The sequence below is a fragment of the Natator depressus genome, chromosome 3, assembly GCF_965152275.1.
Source record: "Natator depressus isolate rNatDep1 chromosome 3, rNatDep2.hap1, whole genome shotgun sequence".
Classification (NCBI taxonomy): domain Eukaryota; kingdom Metazoa; phylum Chordata; order Testudines; family Cheloniidae; genus Natator; species Natator depressus.
Genome location: NC_134236.1, coordinates 135903358 through 135924444, shown reverse-complemented (window position 1 = coordinate 135924444; position 21087 = coordinate 135903358). Strand labels below are relative to the sequence as shown.

General features: G+C 36.9%; 1 protein-coding gene across 1 annotated transcript in view; it reads right to left on the bottom strand.

The window, feature by feature from the left end:
- RYR2 (ryanodine receptor 2) overlaps positions 1–21087 on the bottom strand; it is a 698126-nt gene that overhangs the window by 70714 nt on the left and 606325 nt on the right. Inside the window, exons 83-88 of the mRNA XM_074948896.1 lie at positions 20974–21050; positions 16305–16378; positions 5169–5201; positions 3691–3771; positions 2621–2709; positions 1806–1934 (exon numbers count right to left, since the gene is read on the bottom strand). Coding sequence (XP_074804997.1) covers positions 1806–1934; positions 2621–2709; positions 3691–3771; positions 5169–5201; positions 16305–16378; positions 20974–21050 — 483 coding nt within the window. The remainder of the gene's footprint in view (positions 1–1805; positions 1935–2620; positions 2710–3690; positions 3772–5168; positions 5202–16304; positions 16379–20973; positions 21051–21087) is intronic.

Genomic DNA, 21087 nt, shown 5'->3' with positions numbered 1-21087 from the left:
AATAGTTATCAGATAAAGCTACTTTTTGGCTTATCAGAATGATCCTTTCATTGATTAATATAATTGCCATGATTTCATATAGTGTAGTTTTAAACAATCTCCTGACAGTTGAACCTCAACTTCCATAATGAAAATATTGTGTAATCAGAAAAAAGCCCCCAAATTATTTTAAATCACTTCATATTGTCATAAGCAGCATTTCTCACTCGATTATTTTACATGGGAAAAGACTAGTATATTGTAGCATACTGGTAGTGACATTCATTAAGAAATAAATGAATTATATGGGACCTCAATCTGCACGTAGAGTGCCCACTTATGGGGAAAAAAGTTCTGTACATGGATAGAGGATCCAATATAGTATAGGATAAATGGCAGTGAACCATGTTAAGGCTGCCTAACACTTTCCACTAACATTTATCACACATCCTTTTTTAAGAGAACAATAAAGGGTACATTAAAATTAAACCTAGGAGAATTTGACTGCCATTTTTTTCTTTAAAAATTCTAGCTAGTTACATAGAAAAGAAAAACTACATTAAATGACATTATGAAGATTGCAAAGTCAAGTACTCAAAAGTTAGGAAATGACAGAATTCAAGTTTTTCCATAGGACCGAGCTTCCAAGGGGAGTAGTGGTGACAAAAAACCTAACTGGCTTCAAGACTGAACTTGATAAGTTTATGGAGTGGATGTAGCTGATCTGCAACTGCTAGTAGCAAAGACCTACAAAGATTGGTGATGGGACACTAGACTGGAAGGGCTCTGAGTTACTACAGAAAATTATTTTCCAGATGTCTGGCTGCGGAGCTTGTCCACGTGCTCAGGGTCTAACTGATCACCATATAAGGGGTCCGAAAGGAAGTTTCCCCCAGGCCAGACTGGCAGAGACCAGGTTTTTTTTCCCCCTCCTCTGCAGCATGGGGCATGGATCACTTGCAGGTTTAAACTAGTGTAAATGGTGGGTTCCTTGTAACTTGAAGTCTTTAAATCAAGATTTGAGGAATACAGGAACTCACAGAGGTTATGGGTCTTTTACAAGAGTGGATGGATGAGCTTCTGTTGCCTGCAATGGGCAGGAGGTCAGACTAGATGAGCATGATGGTCCCTTCTGGCCTTAAAGTCTATGAGACCCCTTGCCTTAGTCAGTGCACAGAATGGATGGTTCTCATGGAATGAGACAGCTATTCCATTTTTTTTCTTATCCTTCAATGTGGCGCTCCATATTTTATTTGTTGCACCCCTTCCAAGCCCTGCACTCAGTACAGAATTATTAATTTCTTCTAGAACTTTTTTATGGTGCTCATTACATCCTGCCAGCAGTTTCTTCTTGTTTATTGCAAAGAGGGTCCAGGTCAGGCAAGTCTCTGCAGATCTGAAATGTGGCAATATGTCATGGGGAAAGAGTTTTCTCAAGCAGTGTATTCAGAGCTTTATAATCAAACTGACAAGAAGCCAGAGCACTGACTGAATATGCCATGATATTCTACTTACTAAGCACACAGCCACATTCTACATTAGTTTTACTTTTCAGATAAAGCAAACGTGAAGAACATAGTATGATACATTGCAGTAGTCCAGTCTTGAGGTGCAAAACAAATTATAATGGTAAGGTTCCTGTTGGAAAGAAAAGGACACAACTGGCTACATACTGGGACACAAGAAGTCTTGGTTAGCAAAAGAGGAGATAATTCAATGATACCTGGGAATCTGCTAGATTCTTAGTTTGCAAAAAAATAACAAATGGCTACTAAACATATTTCAAAACATTATTTCTTACTAATTTCATGCAATGAGCAGTTTACCTGAATATACTCTGTGAGAGTATTGAAGACCTGTTTTGCAACTTGAATTGCTTTGGAGAAATTACGTTGTCCTTGCTCATCAATAACATCCTTCCCAGAATAATACCAGTAGAAATCACTAATTGATTCCTATAAAACAGATATAAGAAACAACACATGCAGGTCAGATATTCAAACTGCCACTCCTGTGTTCATCAGCATTTTCATAAAGTAGACTTTAAAAGCAAACTTAGTTGTGAGCAAAAAAAATATCCATTTATTCATATGGATTTAAAATAATCTCAGACATTTTAGGTATCATCAACATAATGCATTTTCTCTCTCATCTCCAGTGAAACCCACAGGGAAAAACAAAACAAAACCAAAAATCCCTTCAAAATCTAACTTTTGTCTAGATTATCTGGGCTTTTTGTTTATTTCAAGGTTTACATACACATATGGGCCCTTAAACTGAATAAATCATTAACACAGTGCTGTGTGCTGTTCATGTGAACAATGTGTCTTTATACTGTCTGCCTGTCAGCTAGCTAAATCAAGGAACTGAATATTCTTTGTGCACAGAATTCTTCTTTCCATCTCCCTTAAAGAATGTCAGCTGAAACTTCATCAAAATGAGCTCCAAAACATAAAAAGGTTTATCGTTATTACCACCGAGCCTCTAAAGAACTTGCAAGGTCACATAGTAATACTGACAACAGCAACAACAACTGAAAAAGGGTTGATTTTCCACATACTGGAATTTTTAGAAACAACAACAAAAATGCTAAAATACAGCTACCTGTATTTATTTGCAATTAGTATGTAAGATGGTTTACCTGAACTCTCAATAAGTAATCCACAGTGGAGATGATAATATTGACAGTTGTGTTGTTACCAGTTTGAGTTCTCAAATAATTCTGAAAATCTAAAAATGAGAGGATGAGTTCAAATTAACATTTATTTAAATCTCAAATATTTTCAGAATTATTTATTAAAATAAATTCTGGTACAATCCATTGGTCAAAGCCTACTTTAAAGGATTGAAACATCTTTTAAGTAACTTTCCTGTTTAAATCCATATTTTAATTCACTGAACCGTTTACATCTGCCTGAATGGTACCATCTTATTGAGGAGATCAAGTAACAGTTTACAAGTTCTAATATCTGGTTTCTCCTGTGAACATATTATAAGTCTGACTTTGATCTCACTTATATCAACTTTACACTGATGTCACTACATTAACGTCACTAGAATTATTCCCGATTTACACTAGTCTAAATGAAATCCGAATTAAATCTTATGCCATTACTGATGACAATGATATGAATATGTTTGACAGCTATAAACTGGAATCTTTTTTATAATACCACAAAGTATATGAGTAAGTGAACTAATATTAAAAATACTTTAAAAGAAATTGCTAGTATTTCCTTATGTTATATATGAAAAACTATTGTTCCTCCTTCAATGAAGATCTCCCATATGCTCCTGGGATGACATTTAAGCCCCCTAACCACCTTCAGTGAGAACCAGAACTCTAAAAATACTTTGCATGCCAAAGTACAATATGTTTGCTGCAAAGCCCTCCTTTAAGACTTTCCTCTCAGTTAGTGATCAGGAGCTAAAACTAGAGTAAACTTCATTTTCTATTTAATTTACCTTTCACATAGTTCATGCTCCAGGAGTTTTATCATTTTGTGAGCCATTTTTTTCTCCCAATGTTTAAATGAACAAGGAAACTTGACATTTTAACTCCCCATAAATATTTTTCTTTCACGTACAGTTCAGCTACTCAGGAACCTTTCATAATATTTCCTTAAAACTTGCCAAGCCTTCAGCACTGATGAGCTTTTATCCCTGGTTACCATCACCTTGGCTCAGCTGACTGGCAGCCTGCCCACAAACCTGAACTGTGTCCTTCACAAAGCAACTGGAGGAATCGGAAGAGGTCACAGGTGAATTCGTCATCCTGCATTACCTTTTCTCCTGTGGAAAGGCCAGATGGAGGTACAAATTATCACAGACTGTCAACTAGCTCCCCACTCCCCTTACCAAATCTCCATATTTAATCTAAAGTCACCATTAACAAACATATAAAATGCAATTTATAGCCACTATTCTATCTGAAGCATGGCATGTGGCTGGCAGATAGGTGCTATTTCTCTTCCATAAGAAAAGAACATTTACATTTCAAGACACAAATTTCTCTCTGTAAAATGCGGCAGCATGGGCTTGGCAACATTTTAGAAAAAATCCATCTTTTACACTCTTCTTTTGTTTTTGTTGGCATGAAGTCTGCATCATGTACAAAGGTTAATACTGGATTTACTTTGTTCCAATGTCTGATAAATATTGAAAAGCCTGAAAAATTAATCAAGTATTGCAGAAAAGAGACCTCTACAAATATATTTTTAAAAGCAAACTAAGCCAACAACTTTATAGACATTTATGTTCTCAGAAAACACTTAACCTGGGATTTTCAAAGGAGTCTAAAAGAGTTAGGCAACCAATTCTCATTGAAAGCCAGGGGATACTAGCCACCAAATTCCCTTAGTTCTGGTTAACCAAACCACTAAGTATGTGCTTAAGTGTTTTTTCTGAATAGGGATGGACTTCAGCACGTCCTTAAGGACTTTTGCAGAACTTGGCCCTACGGCCTAGTTTTTCTATAGATAGCGGTTATCCAGGTGTCTAGAGCTGTAAAAGATCTTTAGAATTGCTGAAGAAAATCTGGTACACTAACATGGTCTCCATTCAATTAATTGTATCAGTACAGAGAGTCAACCTGGAAGTTTACATGAGAAAAGGGGAAGCATTAGTGGCTCTAGGAAAGATCAGGGATTAACAAAGTAGAACTGGAAGCTCGATAAATTCGCACAGAGGGAAGACATAATAGCAAGCAAAACTACACTGGGGTATTAAAGGCAAATGATTTCATTATTAGGGCTTTATACAAATATTTTGGGGACAAATGGTTTCTTGGCAAAAATGGAAACAACTTTTTTTAAAATATAGAGAATTTTAATGTGCAATCATTTGTTACTTGTAGATGATGGCATGAAAATAAAAGACAAAAATGCAAGTAAATTGAAAAAGTACAGTATATTAATTCTGAAAGTTTTCTTAAAAATAGGAGGCATTTTGGACTGGTACCTGAACTTTTAAATCCAATGTGATATTAAGAACATTATCCTTTTCAGTTGGTGAATAAAAGAAATAATGAGAGTTAAACAAAAATATAAAACTTCTCCCAAACTGGAAGTGCTTGAATTAGAGAGATAATATATATGCATATATATAATGTATAAACAGGAATATGATTGGATGCTTACTGTACATAAAAATTATGAATGATTACAATTACAAATAGCCAATGGACTTACCAGTCCGCAGTCTGTGACTTTCAAAGTGAGAGGCTTCAGTATAATGGTAGGGTTAGGAAGCAAAACCATTTTGAAAACTAATGTGAACATTAAAAGAAGTATATAAAATCATTTCACTCTTTTCCCTGTTGGCCAGCAAGACACAATATTTGGTGACCAAACCAAGTATCACCAGGTGTATATAAAAATGCGGCAAACATAGGGAGACTTAAAATGTCTTTTTTTCCTCCCCCTAATTCTTGCTGCATTCTCACTGAAATGGCAAAAAGAAAAAAAAAATGCATAGTCCTCTCCCTGACAATGAATCAAGTACTACAGATGATGTTTAACACAATTTGTCTCTGGGTCAGACATTAATACCAGATAGATAGCTTTTCAACTGTACAAGATTGAAAATCCTTTCAACTAATTAAATAACGAAACACAAAAGACTAAAAGAGGATCCTGTGCATACAAGTAGGATATTAATCAACAGTACTATATATGAGCTCAATTCTGCAAGATGCTTAAACACTTTGCTGGACTTGGAATGTTCAGCATCTTGCAATATTGAGCATTTTATGTTTATAACTCAGTTGGATTCCTCATGTTTTAATATTAAGTATGTGCTTAAGTGCTTTGCTGGATTGGGGCCAGAATGCTCAGAACCTTGCAGGATCCAGTATTACTTTTGCAGAATCTCAATTACCTCTATGGAACCTGAGCCTGCAAAAACATATGCATGTAACTTTACTCACGTGAGACTTCAATGACTTCAAGGGGACAACACATTTAAGGAAAATAAATCATATATAAGTGTTTCCAGGATCAAGCCTACAAAAGGCCTAAGCACACATTCCTTGAGTATCCAAATCTCTCTCAGACTTCAGTGGCAGTTTGGCATAAACAAAGAACACAGATCAAGACTATTAAGGAAATGTTAAAAAAAAAAACTACCTGCATTAATAATTCCAGTAAAATTTATTTATATTACTCTTACAGTTAAAGATAGTTTCAATATAACTTTTTTTAATAGAGCAATATTTCACATGTATTTTATGTAGCCCACCCCACATGCACCTTTAAAAAAAAAAGTTTGCCAGGTGGATATTTTCTTTTTCTTCTAAGTGACTGTGCCATGTGGGCTAACTGACCACTTTCACTTGGAAAAGGTGGGCGGTGGGGGAAGGGCATAATAAAAAGTGACAGGAAAAATAAGTTCAGTAGATGCAGCAAAATTAGGACCTCAATTGAGGAAAATATTTAAATATTTAAGCACATGAACACTTCCTGAATTAGGGCCTAGATGAGGTGTGAATGTTAAAGAAGTACAGTCACAAGAAAAAATGGTGGCTTTTCTAAACAAACTACTGTACAAAGCTTGGTAGGAGCTTTCAACAGCACTTAACTGCACTGGTTTCTCACTTTCATTTCTCACTCAAAAAGTTTCTCAAAAACAATTAATATTCATATTGACTTTGATAACACAAGGTGCTGAGCACTCCAAACATGAATTTTAATGGAATACTCATGTGCTTGAACAGAGCACGTACTTAAGTCCCTATTTCAGCAAAGCACTTAAAAGCATATGCTTAGCGAGACCATAGTGCTTATAACCTGCCAATACTGAGTGTCCCAGGCCTGACTTTTAAGTGGTTGTGTGTGTGTGTGTGCGCGTGTACTGAATATTAAAAAAAATTATATTAATAAAATACATAAAAACAACACTAGATACAAGTTTGGTGCTATTAAAAACTTCAGCATCACTTTGACTATGGTGAGAGGGAAAGTCCAAAGTAAGAGGAATGGTTGAGGAGGACTTTAAAAATATAAATCATTTGATAATGTCCTTTAAACTGGCTGAAAATATTTATTTTCATTTCCTCTTCTACCATTTTACCTCCCTCTCAGTACCTCTTCACTTTTGCTTTTCTTTCTTTTCCCCTTCTCAGCTTTTGGAGACATTCAGGGAAGGTGGGGAGGGACAGGAAAGCCTTGAATTAAATGATAGCAATATTCCTTTATAATGAAATCATTTCCTGACACATCAACTTCACTATAAGAATCAGTTTGCTGTAAAAGAAATTGCAATTTGCACACTGCAAAGCGTTTGGGTCTTTCATTCAATGTCTCTATAAAGAAGGTTTCATAACTTGAGTTACTATAAGTGGATTTTCATTGAGATAATGCGTATTCAGAAAGACTGTCTTTTGAGGTTTTATTGTTTCAGTTTTATCCTCCCTCCTTCTAATATATTGGATTTGATCATTCACAGTACCTCATGGAAAATGTATTTACATCTGTGTAAAATGAGTACAAATCATACACAAAATTCTACCAAGTCAGAAAGGTAGTGTTGTATGCCCCCCATCACAAGCAACAAAGGCAGTGGAGAATCAGACCCATAGATTCCTTTTTAAAAACAAATGATATACATGTTTCAATGTTAATCACAAGCAGTTTTGAGCAGTATGCCTGTACTGATTACAGAGATCAAATTCTTCTAAGCAGTAAAATATCTGAATCTCTTTTAGAATGACAAATCCTTGGCACTAAAAAAACAGACCATAATCTGACTCAGAAAGAAATGCTGGTAACATCAGCATTTTTTCAGGATAAAAACATTATTTAATAACTACAAAGAGGTGTCTCTTTGGAGACTACAAGTGACACCTCTGGAATTCAGATCCATTTCTTTGCTTAAAATCTAAGCAAGCCACTTTTGGCGTCACATACACAAATTCATGCCTCCACACACAAACATTTATACATATAGTGTACTTACAAATATACGTATTGCATATAGCATGACTTAGGGAGGTGAGTCACTGCTTAGGTTAGCTGCAATTGATGTGATGTATATACTATAGTACATTTGCTTAAACATGTAACTATTTGGTTAAAATGCTGCCATTGCCCATGTTGCACATAAATGGTATGGTTACACACATGAATGGCTTTATGCCTACAGTGTGTGCAGTTGCGAGTCTGATAATATGATGTATACAAACAGAAGCAACGTCTGCAGTAAAATAAAAATAAGATTGAATGTAACAAGCATATGTATCTCCTTGAAAGTGTTTGATTCTCAGTTCATTAATTCTTTCATACCCCCCATTTTGAAATCCCCACTGCTACTAATATTTAAATAAATCTGTGGGACATTATATTTTAAAAATATTTACCATTCTAAAAGGCACAAAGGCCCAATTTTGATGAATGCACAATTGTCAAACAGCAAAGATCTGCCATAGTAACACCAGTTAATTTATTTCCACTAAAAGATTCAGAAGTTGTTTGGCTGAGTTACCAGTGCCACATGTCTGTCATTGTCTCTTTACTGCCCCACAGTTACAATAAATCTCATAGGAAACAGATCATTCAAGAGCTCAAACCAGAAAACCAGATAAAGTAACCTTCTTCCCCCCCTACACACACACACCCTCCACTGAGCCACGCACAACTACCTCTGCTAGCCCAAGCAAGCTAGTACTCATGTAAACAGAAGTGCAGGGCCCTCATAGTTGGAAACGCTGCTAGGGAGATGTGAAGATGGAAAGGATTGCTACAGCACAGGCTGAAGCAGGCAACTCTCCCAAGCAACAGGATGCAGTAATGCTAGCAGGAAATACACCGATTCAGAACACTCCCTTATCAGCTTCAACAGCTTATAAATATTGCTGATATGAATTTAATTTCAAGATGTATGTGACTGCCACTAACACGAGGTCATGTCCTGCAAAGACTTAAGCACATACTTAAAGTTAACTGCTAAAGCAGTACGAATGGGCCTTAGTGTAATTGAGAATCAGGCTCAATGGCATTAAAAACATGCTTAAAGTTAAGAGAATGAGTATGTTTTTTCAGGACTGGGGCCTATTTAACTAATTTGTACTATTATTGATTTTTAACAGCTCTTCTGTATTTTATTCTATCTGTGTTATCAAATGGAATGTATGCCAGTCATGCAGATTGGTGAAAGGCTAATCTTTAAAGGGACAACGATCAGGTCACATTTCCCACAATATTTAGATTTTATAAAAATAAGCTTTTTAAGAACCTAAGACAAACAGAAATAATTCCATTACATTCAAAAAATCCAACTGAAACCACACTTTATTAATCAACATTTCCCTGCAGTGTTTTTCCCCCAAAGATTCCAGCAATGTACTGATATAAGACTATCACAATAAAATTGGCTAGAAACTAACTACAATTGTTCAACTGGGGAGAAATTAAAAAAGCACCTAACAACATAAAAAGAAAAAATAAATTTTGATATTAAAACAATTTCCTTTTTATAATTTACATGTCATTCACAAAACAGATAAAAAAATTTGTTTTTGAATTGATTTGGTTTTGATTTGAATTGATTGAAAATTGATTTTCAAATTTACAATATCTGTTTAAGAGATGTCAGTAGATTATAATATTAGATACTTTGCAAATTGTATTTAAAGGCATCTTTTAAAAAGTGGAAGTTAAATCCTATTGAGGAAAACAGAACGGACCATAAACTCTGGCAAGTGAAGTGTAAAACTATAATTAGGAAGGTCAAAAAAGAATCTGAAGAACAGCTAGACAAAAACTCAAAAAGTAACAGCAATTTATTTTTTAAAGAATATCAGAAGCAGGAAGTCTGTTAAACAACTAGTGGGGCCACTGGACGATCAAGATGCTAAAGGAGCACTCAAGGAAGATTAGGCCATTGCAAAGAAACTAAAGGAATTATTTGCATCGGTCTTCATGGCTGAGGATGTGAGGGAGATTCCCGAAGCTGAGCCATTCTTTTTAGGTGAAAAATCTGAGGAACTGTCCCAGACTGAGGTGTCATTAGAGGTGGTTTTGGAAAAAAATGATAAATTAAACAATAATAAGTCACCAGGACCAGATGGTATTCACCCAATAGTTCTGAAGGAACTCAAATGTGAAATTGCAGAACTACTAATTGTGGTACGTAACATACCATTTAAATTAGCTTTTGTACCAGACGACTGGAGGGTAGCTAATGTGATGCCAATTTTTAAAAAAGGCTCCAGAGGTGATCCTGGCAGTTACAGGCCGGTAAGCCTGACTACAATACCAGGCAAATAGTTTGAAACTATAGTAAAGAACAGACACATAGATGAACACGATTTGTTGGGGAAAAGTCAACATGTTTTCTGTAAAGGGAAGTCATGCCTCACCAATCTACTAGAATACTTTCAGAGGATCAACAAGCATGTAGACAAGGGTGATCCAGTGGATATAGGGCACTTAGATTTTCAGAAAGCCTTTGACAAAGTCCCTCACCAAAGTCTCTTAAGCAAAGTAAGCTGTCGTGGGATAAGAGGGAAGGTCCTCTCACGGATCAGTGACTGGTTACAAGATAAGGGAACAAAAGGTAGGAATAAATGGTCAGTTTTCAGAATGAAGAAAAGTAAATAGTGGTGTCCCTCAGAGGTCTGTACTGGGACCAGTCCTATCCAACATATTCATAAATGATCTGGAAAAAGGGATAAACAGTGAGGTGGCAACATTTTCAGATGATACAAAACTACTCAAGGTAGCTAAGTCCAAAGCAGACTGCCAAGAGTTACAAAGGGACCTCACCAAATTGGGTAACTGGCAACAAAATGGCAAATGAAATTCAGCTTTATAACTGCAAATTAATGCACATTGGAAAACATAATCCCAACTATACATAAAAAATGATGGGGTCTAAATTACCTGTTACCACTCAAGAAAGAGATCTTGGAGTCATTGTGGATAGTTCTCTGAAAATATCCACTCAAGGTGCAGTGGCAGTCAAAAAAGCTAACAGTGTTGTGAATCATTAGGAAAGGGATAGATAATAACATAGAAAATATCATATTGGCTCTCTATAAATCCATGATATGCCCACATCTTGAACACTGTGTGCAGATGTGGTCACCCCATTTCAAAAAAAGATACACTGGAATTGGAAAAGGTTCAGAAAAGGGCAACAAAAATATTAGGGGTATGGGACAGCTTCCATATAAGGAGAGATTATTAAGGCTGGGACTTTTCAGCTTGGAAAAGGGACGACTAAGGGGGAAATATGATAGAGGTCTATAAAATCATTACTGGTGTGGAGAAAGCAAATAAGGAAATGTTATTTACTCCTTCTCATAACACAAGAACTAGGGGTCATCAAATGAAATTAATAAGCAGCAGGTTTAAAACAAACAAAAGGATGTATTTCTTCACACAGTGCTTTCAACCCCTGGAACTCTTTTCCTGAGGATGCTGTGAAGATCAAGACTATAAAAGGATTTTTAAAAGCACTAGATAAGTTCATGGAGGATAGGTCCATCAATGGCTATTAGGAAGGATGGGCAGGGATGCAAAACCATGCTCTGAAGAGTCCTTGGCTTTTGTTTTCCAGAAGCTGGGAATTGGCGACAGGGGATGGATTACTTGATGATTACCTGTTCTGTTCACTCCCTCTGAAACACCTGGTATTGGCCACCGTAGGAAGGCAGGATACTGGGCTAGGTGGACCATTGGTCTGACTCTGTACAGCCATTCTTATGTTCTTAAAGAACATCATTCTAAAAGTTAATTTTAACAATAGTTTTATGCATCTCTCTAAACCTCATTCCATTTTATAGTTTAAAAATGAATGGATTATTCAATAAGGCTGAGAAAACAAGTAGAGTTTTGCCTGTGGAGCTCTCAACTACTGTTTAAGTGTCCTTTCTATAGAAATGCTATTGTGGAAATTTATGAGTCTTCTGAAGATAAAAATCACCTGGCCTTGAACCAAAGGTGACATTGTAGCACATGACAAATATTGTCAGGCATCAGAAATAAAGTATTGTTATCCTTTGTAATTTAAAATTACATGGCAGTATTTTAAAGCTGTCTCTCAAGTGAGATCAGTCAAATGCAATTACAATATTCCTCTAACAAAGGGCAAGATTCACAAAAGGTTTAATGAAATGAAAAATGGGTCTAAAAATCTATTTTCAATTAGTAAAGAAGTTCTTCTAAATCTTAGTATTTTTTTTCAAACATACTACTATTTAGTAGGTTGTAGAGATTGTATTAAATGAAGAATATGAATATTAACTCCAATTAAAATATAATCAATCTCAGATAATTGTAGTAAGTCTATGTTTTTAAGGAGACTGCTAATCAATCTTCTATTGAAACTCTTAACAGGATAGCTGCACAGTCTGATGGTTAAAGGAAGAAAGTGGATGTCAGAATTTCTGGGTTCTTTTCCCAACTTGGGTAAATGACTTGCTATGTCATCTTGGGGAAATCACTTAATTTCACTGTTTTATTTATCCATCTATAAAATGGGTATAATTATGGTTACCTATTTTAGAGGCGTTTGTGGGGCTTAATTGTTTGTAAAGCCGTTTAAAGTTTTCAAATAAAAGGTGTCAAGAGTATTATTGTTGTTAATATCTACAGATTTCAAAGCGATTTGTATTTCAGGGATATTGTATTTGGCTAAAGCAGAACTCCAGTAGCCTGACCCAAGCTCTCTTTTCCTTGCTGCATAATAAGTTTGATCTATTTAACCATACATCACAAACAACAATAATGATTTTAGGCAAACCACGCCTGTCATATAGGAGGGTATGTGTTTCAAATGGCAAGTAAGTTTTACAGAAGTTTCCTCACCAGCTAATTGTGAATCAGGTTTAGGAAAAATCATTCTGACCCAAGAACATATTCAAGTTTCTTTGTGAAGTCTTGTTAAAAGAAAAAAAAAATCCTGTACGAGAAGAGTGCCCAACAATAGCCAGATAATGCAAGTGTAGATTAAACAAATGCATTCCATTATCTGTCAACTAAAGAAAGGGCTTTGGGAGGAGAGAAAAATTGCACTTTCAAGGTTATCATGATCATGGTGAGACAGTATAGACAGACAGAATTAAATGAAAAATGGAAAACCATCAGATGGGATAATGAAAATTTGTGCGACTTTGATTCTGAAACTTTTTTTGTAAAACAAACATGACAATCAAAACAAATATACATACAGAAAGATACAACATTAAGTACACCACAAAAACAAGTAAGAAACACATTTGCTGAAGAACCGTCAGTGTTTTTACCAGTGGGGGTTCCAGGATTTTGTACAGGAAGGTGGTACTAATGAAAGAGGAATCAGGACAAGGAGCTTAGGTGGGGATAGCATAAAGAGAAGAGTTGGAAAAGGGCAATAAATCTTACATCCATCTTAACTCACTGCAGGATTTTCTGCTAATGCCAATGTGGAGATGGGAAAAGAAATCGAGTTTTACAGAACACCACCACTACGTAGAGGTCAAAGCCTACTCCCATTGAAGTCAACAGGAGTTTTTAGAACTGACTGGAGTGAAAACTGATTCAGGCTCATAGTCAGTAATAACAAGTTAACAACTCATTGAAAAATTCCTGCATCAAATGTAGAAGTAGTAAGGAACAGGTTATAGTATGTACTCTGGACCTCACTCCATTCCCCTAACAATCAACCACATGCTTCTGAATCTTGGAGTAAGTATCTGTCCGGTAAAATGGAATGGAAAAAATATATTCTCCCTGGGTCACCCAGTCTAAACCTTGGTGCTGTCTTGGAAGGACTTTTTAGATGGGTATTTGTAGGATTGCTAGCAGATACGTGAGCTCAGCTACCCCATAAAATATAGAATGTCTAGCAATCATTCACAGCAGAATCTATCATTTCTCCTCCAGACACAATGGCTGGGCTTTTTCTAATGCTATCAGGCATTAATACCAGTGGCATTGGGCTGCCTATAACTCATATTCAGTGAATTAAAGTGAGCGTGCTCAGTGACAGATGAATTACTGTTACCCCTTGCCTCTAAGGGATACACATTTTCTCTGTTGTATGAAAAAGCTCTCAAAGTGGCAAATTATCAGGAATAACTGGTAATATCCTGATATAACCCTGAAAAGAAATAGCAGAGGTGTTTTTTGTTTTGTTTTTAAACTATCAGCTACTTTGGCAAGTACTGTAGTAGAAAATGAATTCTGACTGCATAGTGTAAACCTAGCCAGTGGCAGCCAACATCTCCTTTCTATCCCAACCTCCAGCCCTCTTGGATCCACCACTGATTTCCTGTGATTGCACAAAATCAATGCAGCGATAAAGCCACATTAAATGCACAACAAAAATACTACAGAAGGATTACAGCACAAGGGTTTGTATATACAGATATATACTTTTTTAAAAAAACATCCAACCATTGCAAATACTGGGCCCACTAAAAAAAACAACCAAACAGAAAAATAAATCAAATAAATTAAAAAAAAGCTTGCTGCTCTTACATCTAGTGTGCCAGTTACTGTGCAAATCCTGAGAAAGGGAGGAAGAACAAAGACGTGGGGAAAGTTGGCATAAAAACGGAAGAGTTTGGAGTACACAATTATAATTATAGAAAAGAATCCACTTGTTTAAAAGCCTCATAGGAACAAAAAAAACTCATGGTGTTCAGGAGCTGTACAGTGCTGACACAAAGCTAACGACAGGAAAAAATAAATAAAAGGCAGCTTGTTTTAATAATTACCACGCTCATGAGTGATGACTGAGGAAGGGAGGACAGGACATTTAGTTAAAAGAAAAGAAAACAGGAAAAAAGAAAAAAAAAGTTGAGAATTTGATTTTAGCAGATACAAAACATACTCAGTATTGGTTTTGGCAAATTAGTTCTGCACTAAAGAGAAAGAGCAAATACAAACAAACAAACCAAAAAATTCTCAGATGAGGAAGCATGAAAATACCTTGATATGAGAAGAGTCACTTATGCAGTTGTCAAAGGGTAGTTTATAGTTGCATGCCAAATTTGTAATTTCTAATAACTTTGGTAGGTGATTAAAAGAAAAACGATCCTGTATCAAAAAACCCATTTCAAAAGCCAAAATTATTAATAATAATTTCAAAATATATATATTAATGGAACTTATGCCCAGAATGTCCAAACATTCTGGAGAATAATTTGCAGAGAAACATGAAAGCAATGGTCAAACCAGCCTATGCCTTACAAGACAGACAGCACTTCGTGAATGCACAATCCAGAGTCACGGGGTCAAGGTTTATTCATGTAATTTGACTTTAATGAGATTACTCAAATGAGTCAGGCAAGGAGGATATGACCTACAATTTATTAAGCTATGGGAGCACTTTTGATGAAAGAGAATAATTTTAGAAAAGTACTTGTGATCTGTCTTAAAGGCATTCAGTCAAATTAAACAATGTGATGCAAGCACTTGAACAATCAAGAAATATGTCATGTAAAACAGCTACAGGCACAGCAGCCAAAGACATATGCAGTGACGCAGGTATGAATTACGACCTCCAAAATACAATAATGAATATACAGTCAAGCTTTTTTTTCCTTGTTTTTAAGAATAAAAACATATAACAGGATTAGCTAGTTGTAGGATTTAAACACACACAAAATATTATGAATGAAGAATGTAATTGGGAATAGAGAAAATGTGCTTTGGTAGCACTATTATCACATAAAAATAATTACCCTATTGGTTCCAGACAACCACACTAATAGGATGACAGAACACATTATGTGACAAAAGAAAGAAACTAGCAATGAACTGACCACACAGAAGGTAGAAAACCCGAACTGTTTCAAAATCAGAAGTAAACATAAAATATCAGAATATTTCCCAAAAAGACAAATTACACTGTAAAACAGAAACTTTCACAACCAATGTCTTCCAAACAGCAGCTACTGTTCCTCGGACCTCAGATATTTAATGTATTGCTTGCTAAATTGTCTATTTTTCATTCAACCGGAGACAATTTAACAAATCAGTTGGGAGCCCTTCATTTTATTTTATGCTGAAACTGGTTAGCGATTTCGAAGCTGTTTGACATAAACACTGCTGTTTGTGATTGGAATCTCCTTTCAAATTTATTCATAATACTTTCTTTGCTACTTCAAAATGATATCCTGCATTCCTCTGAGACATTCCCTCACTCTCAAACGTGCTCTACTGATCTTTTATTGTCTAGTACAGTCTAAAGTAGGCCAGTTAAATTATAAACTATCTGAAGAAATAATATCTTAACTTCACGCTTAAATATCTTGGTGCAGATTTACAAGGGTCCTTGACTATACAGCTTTGATGAAGAACAGTAAAAAGAAAAAGGTTATTTTCATAAGATGATAATACCTGATCCCTCTTCTGTCACCATGCCAAGGCCCTCTGCTTTGTTTTGGCGTTCAAATGCATTTAGGTCAAGAACGCTGCAATGAGAAAAACAATATAGCATTTAGATTCTTTGACAAATCCAAAATTGTATCTTGTTGATTTTCAAAATTATGGAATTAAACTTAGAAATATAATTATCATCTTAGCTGGAAGATGGAAAATAGAGTTTAGGAGATAACTGAAATGTAATGTCACTAAAGCCAGGTACGCCATTCTTTAACAATGGGCCAAATTCAGTTACATGGTTGCACATTTGGAGAAATTCCAGTAAGTCAATTAAATTACACTGGATTTACTGTGGAAATGATAGCAGAATGCAGCTCATGATGGTTTACTGAAAAAGAAAGTATATGTATATTATCTACATATCTCACGTCATAAAAATAATACATTATTATTTGGGTGCACACATAGTCCCCCATTATCTACTGGGAAATTACATAGTTGTGTAAGCCCACACAGGTCACTGTCTTGCCACACTGAAAGGAGGACAGGAAACATTTTATATGGATTTAATCAGACCCCAACTTTATTATGGGATGTCTGGGACTACCCGGCAGATAAAACTGTACAGTGCAGGTTTATGCCATAATTACTGGGGAGCTTCTCCCTTTTTCTTACTGTTCTGATTCTACATGGAGCCATGCGGCTGAGACATGCTGAAGTGTTGTGTGCCCTCCTGCTTCAGCCTGCTCCATGTAAAAGGGAGACTTGAAGCGCAGAGCTGCCCCTTTTAAACCCTACATTCCTCGGGGATGAGTCAGCGACCACGCTGACCCTTTTGCAGCAGTTTTCAACCTCTCTGCCCCCCTCCCCCAGCCATAAAGCACGATTCCCTTCATTTCACCCAATGTATTTTTACATTTTCAATTTATTTTGGTTTACTAAGATGTTTAAAGGTCTGTAGTACCATGCGGATGTACTCTGAAATCCAGATGGCATCAGCACAGCAGGCCAACATCTCTACATTGTTATGGTAGAGATGATTAGATTTTTTTTTTTTTTTTACTGAAATATTTTTCCATCAATTTTTTTTTGTTTGTTTTTTTTTTTGGTGGAGAAAATGTAATTTGCTATAGAATTTTTATTATTATTGATGGGAAATTAAACAAATTTGCATTTTGTTTCTGTTGGGGGGGAAATCAATATGAATAGAAAGAAAGAAATATAATTTCATTTTGAATTTTCCTAGGAAAAATCTAAACATTTTGAATGAACATTTTCAAATAACTTTGAATTAAATATTTTTCAATGGGTTGGGGAAAGACACCTGTTTTGCTGACAACCTCTATTCTCTAGGCTGCTTAATCCCAAGCAGCAAGCTCCCGAGGGAGCTGTGTTACTACTGGCACCCCCACCCCACCATCTTCTGCAAAACAGACATAGCCAAAGGGGTCTCTATGGTTAGTTATGGTGTTCTTGGAAGTATTTACTATCATGTGGCTTTCCACTCGTTAATCTGTAGAGACCGGAAGGAAACATTCAAGGTAGAGAAGCTTTTCACCAGCTCCATCATTGCCCTCAGGGTGCAAAAAGTGCCATGGAATTCTATAGATTTGGGGAAGAGAGAATTCATGCCATAATGGCTCCATCTCCTGCCTTCCCTGGGTTTAGTTCATTGTGCCCTACTTTACAACCTGCTCTCCTCTGAGTCACACAGAGAAGAAATTATACAGCTCCATTTATCATAAATCTGTATACTTTGTTGATGGCTCATCTACCTTGCTGCAGGGATTCTCATTGTGACAGCTATTTTGTTCTTTGGATAACATAACAAAGGTGATGATCTGCAATCCCAGATGGGTTGTAACTTTCTGATGAACACTTCATATTTTATTTTTTTCTTTGCCAAATTGATCTTTATATTTTTCCAAAACTTCATAACCATTGTTATCATTCCAAAATATTCTACTTTTAATGAAAAAATACTTAAACAGCTATTTATTTTCAGGAAGAAAAAAATAATATAGTAGTTAGTCCAAGCCCTAGGACATCTGTCATGCAGCAGATGGTGCAAAAGAGAATCTTCCAGCAGCCAGATAAATCAGGATTAGGGATGTTTTTCACCAGCCTGGAACATAGCAGTCATAATGTAACAGTGAATTGGGCTCAATTTTAACTTTCTGTGCAAATGTCTTTATACAATTATTGTATTTATTTATGCACTGCATGCTTATTACAAACACATTCAGAAACACGAACCTGCAAAAAGACCATAGAATGTCCTCCTGTCCACTCCAAATCAAATGACTCAGTTCCCTTCCCCACCTTCCAAAATTCTATTAACTCCCTCCCCACACAGAGGCCTCCCTGGAATCCTTGAGGAAATGACCCTTGTAGAGTTCCTTGAAGGTATTCAAATCTGGGCTCTGTTGGAGGATGGGAGTAGATGAGTTCCAGAGTCAAGGACCCCTCAGTGAGAATACCTTACCACTAACTCTGCTGGCTATTATCTTGGACACATCAGTCAATTACAAATGTCATATCATGTGAGGAGAGAGGCTGTGGCTAAGGTAGACAAGACCCAAATCATATGTCATTTATATGTTAGAACCACCACTTTAAATTTCACCCCCAAATTAAATGGAGTCCAATTCACATCACAGGCCTCATGTGCAGTGCACTCTTTGCACAAAACATCCAAAAATCCAATATCCCTAGACTGCAAACGTGAGTGGGAAATGGTGAGCAGACATTTCCAAATGGTTTAACAGCCTGTAAACATCAATGGGACAACTCAGAAAATAAGGTACTATTTGTTGTAAGGGTGGCAGAATTGGGTACACTGAAATCAGGGAATAAGTCATGGCAGCTGGCAAGGTGAGTAGCTGTGTAATTAGTCACAGGGGCTCAGAAGTGGGGTACAAATATTCAAAAAGACAATGATTTACATAATCCTGCCTGAAAGCTGGGGATAAGCATAGCCCCAGGACAGTCCCACTATCATAGCATCATAGAAGATTAGGGTTGGAAGAGACCTCAGGAGGTCATCTAGTCCAACCCCCTGCTCAAAGCAGGACCAACCCCAACTAAATCATCGCAGCCAGGGCTTTCTCAAGCCCTGGGCCTTAAAAACCTCTAAGGATCAAAATTCCACCACCTCCCTAGGTAACCCATTCCAATGCTTCACCACATTCCTAGTGAAATAGTTTTTTCCTAATATCCAACCTAGACCTCCCCCACTGCAACTTGAGACCACTGCTCCTTGTTCTGTCATCTGCCACCACTGAGAACAGCCTAGCTCCATCCTCTTTGGAACCCCCCTTCAGGTACTTGAAGGCTGCTATCAAATCCTCCCTCACTCTTCTCTTCTGCAGACTAAATAACCCCAGTTCCCTCAGCCTCTCCTCATAAGTCATGTGCCCCAGCCCCCTAATCATTTTCTTTGCCCTCCGCTGGACTCTCTCCAATTCCTCCATATCCTTTCTGTAGTGGGGAGTCCAAAACTGGATGCAATACTCCATATGTGGCCTCACCAGTGCCAATGAGGGGAATAATCTCTTCCCTTGATCTGCTAGCAATGCTCCTACTAATGCAGCCCAATGTGCTGTTAGCCTTCTTGGCAACAAGGGCACATGTTGACTCATATCCAGCTTCTCGTCCACTGTAATCCCCAGTCCTTTTCTGCAGAACTGCCACTTAGCCAGTTGATCCCCGGCCTGTAGCAGTGCATAGGATTCTTCCATCCTAAGTGCAGGACTCTGCACTTGTCCTTGTTGAACCTCATCAGATTTCTTTTGGCCCAATCCTCCAATTTGTCTAGGTCACTCTGGAACTTATCCCTACCCTCCAGCGTATCTACCTTTCCCCGCAGCTTAATGTCATCCATGAACTTGCTGAGGGTGCAATCCATCCGATCATCCAAATCATTAATGAAGATGTTGAACAAAACCAGCCCCAGGACCGGCCCCTGGTGTACTCTGCTTGATACCAGCTGCCAACTAGACATTGAGCCATTGATCACTACCCGTTAGCCAGCTTTCTATTCACCTTATAGTCCATTCATCCAATCTATACTTTTTTAACTTGCTGGCAAGAATACTGTGGGAGATTGTATCAAAAGCTTTGCTAAAGTCAAGATATATCACGTCCACCGCTTTCCCCATATCCACAGAGCCCGTTATGTCATCATAGAAGGCAATCAGGTTGGTCAGGCATGACTTGCCCTTGGTGAATCCATGTTGACTGTTCCTGATCACTATGGCTACATTCCAGGCTTATAGGAAAGGCTTTTCTCTCTGTGGTCATTTCATGTTCCTTTTCTCTCCCACAAAAAAGTTTGTGTATTTGTATTTTATTTTTTGGCCCAGTTGCTGTTTAGCTGGGAGGGTTCTCTGGGTGCTTAGCTCAGCTTGGTTTAATTTTTTTCAGTTATTATTTATAAAGACCCGGATATTGCTTTGAGTTAGTGGTTTATACATTAAATTAATTATTATTGTTTTGAAACCCTAGGAATATGAAAGGAAAACAATTCTGTGTGTGTCTGTGTGTGTGCATGTGCGCGCTCCTGGCACATTTACCCTTCCTGTCTCACCAGGTAATTCTTCCAACATTCTACTGATGTTACAAATCCTGTAGAAAAGAATCTAGATACAAAATAATAGATGTATTATAATAGATATTGTCTTACCTACATGACTGCATAAGACCAGCAAGGCTCTGAAAGAAGCCCACATCCTTTTTGTCCTTGAGGTAGTCGAGCATTTTCTACAGTAAACAAACCACATAGTATAAATGTTAAATC